Genomic DNA, 2,500 nt, shown 5'->3' with positions numbered 1-2,500 from the left:
CACGCACACACGCACACACACACGCACACACACACGCACACACACACGCACACACACACACACACACACACACACACACACACACACACACACACACACACACCACACACACACACCACACACACACACACACACACACACACACACACACACACACACACACACACACACACACACACACACACAAAAGCTGTAGATATTTTCTGTTATTTGTTACTTTAATCTGCTAAACTTTAATCTCTCTGCTCTAGGGAAAACTGCAAGCCATGGTTTGGTTTTTGCACAATTGTACACACCTGATGGAGTTTGCCAGGGCCTTCATTGCTTTATTGTACCTCTTCGTGATCCCAAGACCTTGCTGCCTTACCCGGGAGTCACAATAGTAGACATGGGGCATAAGTTAGGTCTTAATGGTGTAGATAATGGGTAATTCTTGTCTTATTTTTTTGTTGACAATTATGAATATACTTTGAATATCTATAATAGATTAAAGCACTGAATAAGTATGATCTTTTATGTAATTTTTGCTGATCTTGCAGAGTTATGATGTTTGATCACTATGCCATCCCTCGTGATAATCTCCTTAACCGAACTGGTGATGTTACACCAGAAGGACTGTATGAAACACCTTATAAGGATCCCAACAAGAGGTTTGGTTAGTATGTTTTTAAGTTAGTAATGATATTCCATGTTTTTTGTGCTTTGCTGGTGAACCTTTCATGCTGTGAGATAAGTAATAAAAGATTTTCTAAGGAAGATATTAAATGTAAAAATACTATTTCATATTACTCATTAGTGTTCTTATTTACAGGTGCATCCTTAGGAAACCTATCAGTAGGACGTGTAGGAATCATAGGGTTTGGAGTTGTCCACTTGAGAAAGGCTTTAACCATTGCAGTTCGTTATTCTGCTGTTCGCAAGCAGTTTGGGCCAGGTGCAGAAGAGTTGCCTGTGATAGAGTATCCTCTGCAGGTGAGGCTTGTATGCATTGCTATTTTCAGTACACTTAACCCCTCAGTGACGAGTATCAGAAATCTCTCAATGTCATAAACTTTGGTGATTTCTGGCAATGTCCAGCCACTTGGTGCAGGAGTCCACTGCATGTAGAACTTCTCACTCTTCGCTCTGGCACGTCGCCGCACAAATAGCCATACCTCGCAGACCACGTGGTTTGGTATGACAGCTTTACATGTGACCTGTCAGTAAGGGGTTAAGCTAAAGGAAAGAAAGATAGTTTTGTGTGGTCCTTTTTGATGGCTGTGCAGTTTGCCAAAAGGCACATATTTCTGTGGGCCAGGCACACACTTTGGGGTTATTCTCTTGTGCTCACCTCAGTGACTCTACCCAGCCGCTTGCCAAATGTTTTTACATTCTCACATGCTCACTGTTAAAAACTTCTTGAATTTGCCAATATAATAGTTAATTGAAATCATAGTGAACACTCAGTAACATATTTGCCAAGATGTTGTGAGGGTAAATCAGTGAGTTTTTATTGAAAAAAAAAAAAAAAATTGTTTATCCCAGTGGATGGTATCCACAAGGCTGTGTGTCAAGCCTCAGAGGTCTACATTGCAGTCAGGGCAGAAGTTCCTGCTGCTCCTCCACTTACCCTGTCCTGAACATCAAAGGGATCTCTTCCTCCTGCCATCAGGGATTTGGGTGACAGGGTTCCTTTGCTGCTGTAGGGCCCGCCTTGTTGCAACTGGTGATTATGTTGCAGTGCTGTTCCAGGTGGAGTCGGCCCCTTCTCTGAAGTCCTCCAATAGCTCAGAGGTGAAACCTACTTCGAAGGATGCATGTGATTCCTCTTCTACCCAGGGCATGATGGATGAGCTAGGTGTTAATTAAGGCCATGTCAGAGAAGATGACCTTCCTGTACCAGATCTTGGGCCAACCATGTTGTCAGATAGTAGTTCACCATCTGATCTCTAACAACATATTTCATGCAGACGTAATCCACTACCACTGACGGTTTATCATTAACCATGACAGCGGTGTGGACTCTTGACAGCATAGTGACAGTGTTGTGGTCATTTCACTGCAAGACATGGTTGGTTCACCAGTAGTAACTGGGGAGATTGCCATTATCACTCGGATCCCATGGTATTCCAGGACCTCCTGCCTGGATGTGGGCGTCCACTTTCTCATGTGAGCTGAGGTAGCAGGAGGGTGGGCATCTGCATACCTGTGGGATTGGTAAAGAAAATGCAAAAAATATTTCATCAAAATGAATACAAATGGAAGGAACACAAAAGTGATAGTAACAAAACTTACCAGTTGGTGCAGTGATAGCAGTCTCATCTAGCAATCTTGTTGACCCATATTCAATTCCCAACCACCAGTGGATGGTAACCCTGGCCATTCCTTGCATATGGGGTAATTTAGAAGCAGAGTGAAAGACACAGCCTGTCACACCTAGAATAACCATTGTAACAAATGGAGTAAAACTATAATTATTATATATTATCAGTGAGATTGTCATCGAAAAAACGCTAAAGAT

The 2,500-nt window shown here is 42.6% G+C and overlaps 1 protein-coding gene across 1 annotated transcript in view; it reads left to right on the top strand.

Moving 5' to 3' along the window:
• The window catches only part of LOC125039773 (peroxisomal acyl-coenzyme A oxidase 3-like), a 25,186-nt gene that overhangs the window by 15,342 nt on the left and 7,344 nt on the right, over positions 1-2,500 (top strand). Inside the window, exons 6-8 of the mRNA XM_047634032.1 lie at positions 252-426; positions 540-655; positions 812-972. Coding sequence (XP_047489988.1) covers positions 252-426; positions 540-655; positions 812-972 — 452 coding nt within the window. The remainder of the gene's footprint in view (positions 1-251; positions 427-539; positions 656-811; positions 973-2,500) is intronic.

Source organism: Penaeus chinensis, chromosome 27 (assembly GCF_019202785.1).
Source record: "Penaeus chinensis breed Huanghai No. 1 chromosome 27, ASM1920278v2, whole genome shotgun sequence".
NCBI classification, from domain to species: domain Eukaryota; kingdom Metazoa; phylum Arthropoda; class Malacostraca; order Decapoda; family Penaeidae; genus Penaeus; species Penaeus chinensis.
The sequence above is the reverse complement of the archived record's forward strand: the minus strand, read 5'-3'. Positions and strand labels throughout refer to the sequence as shown.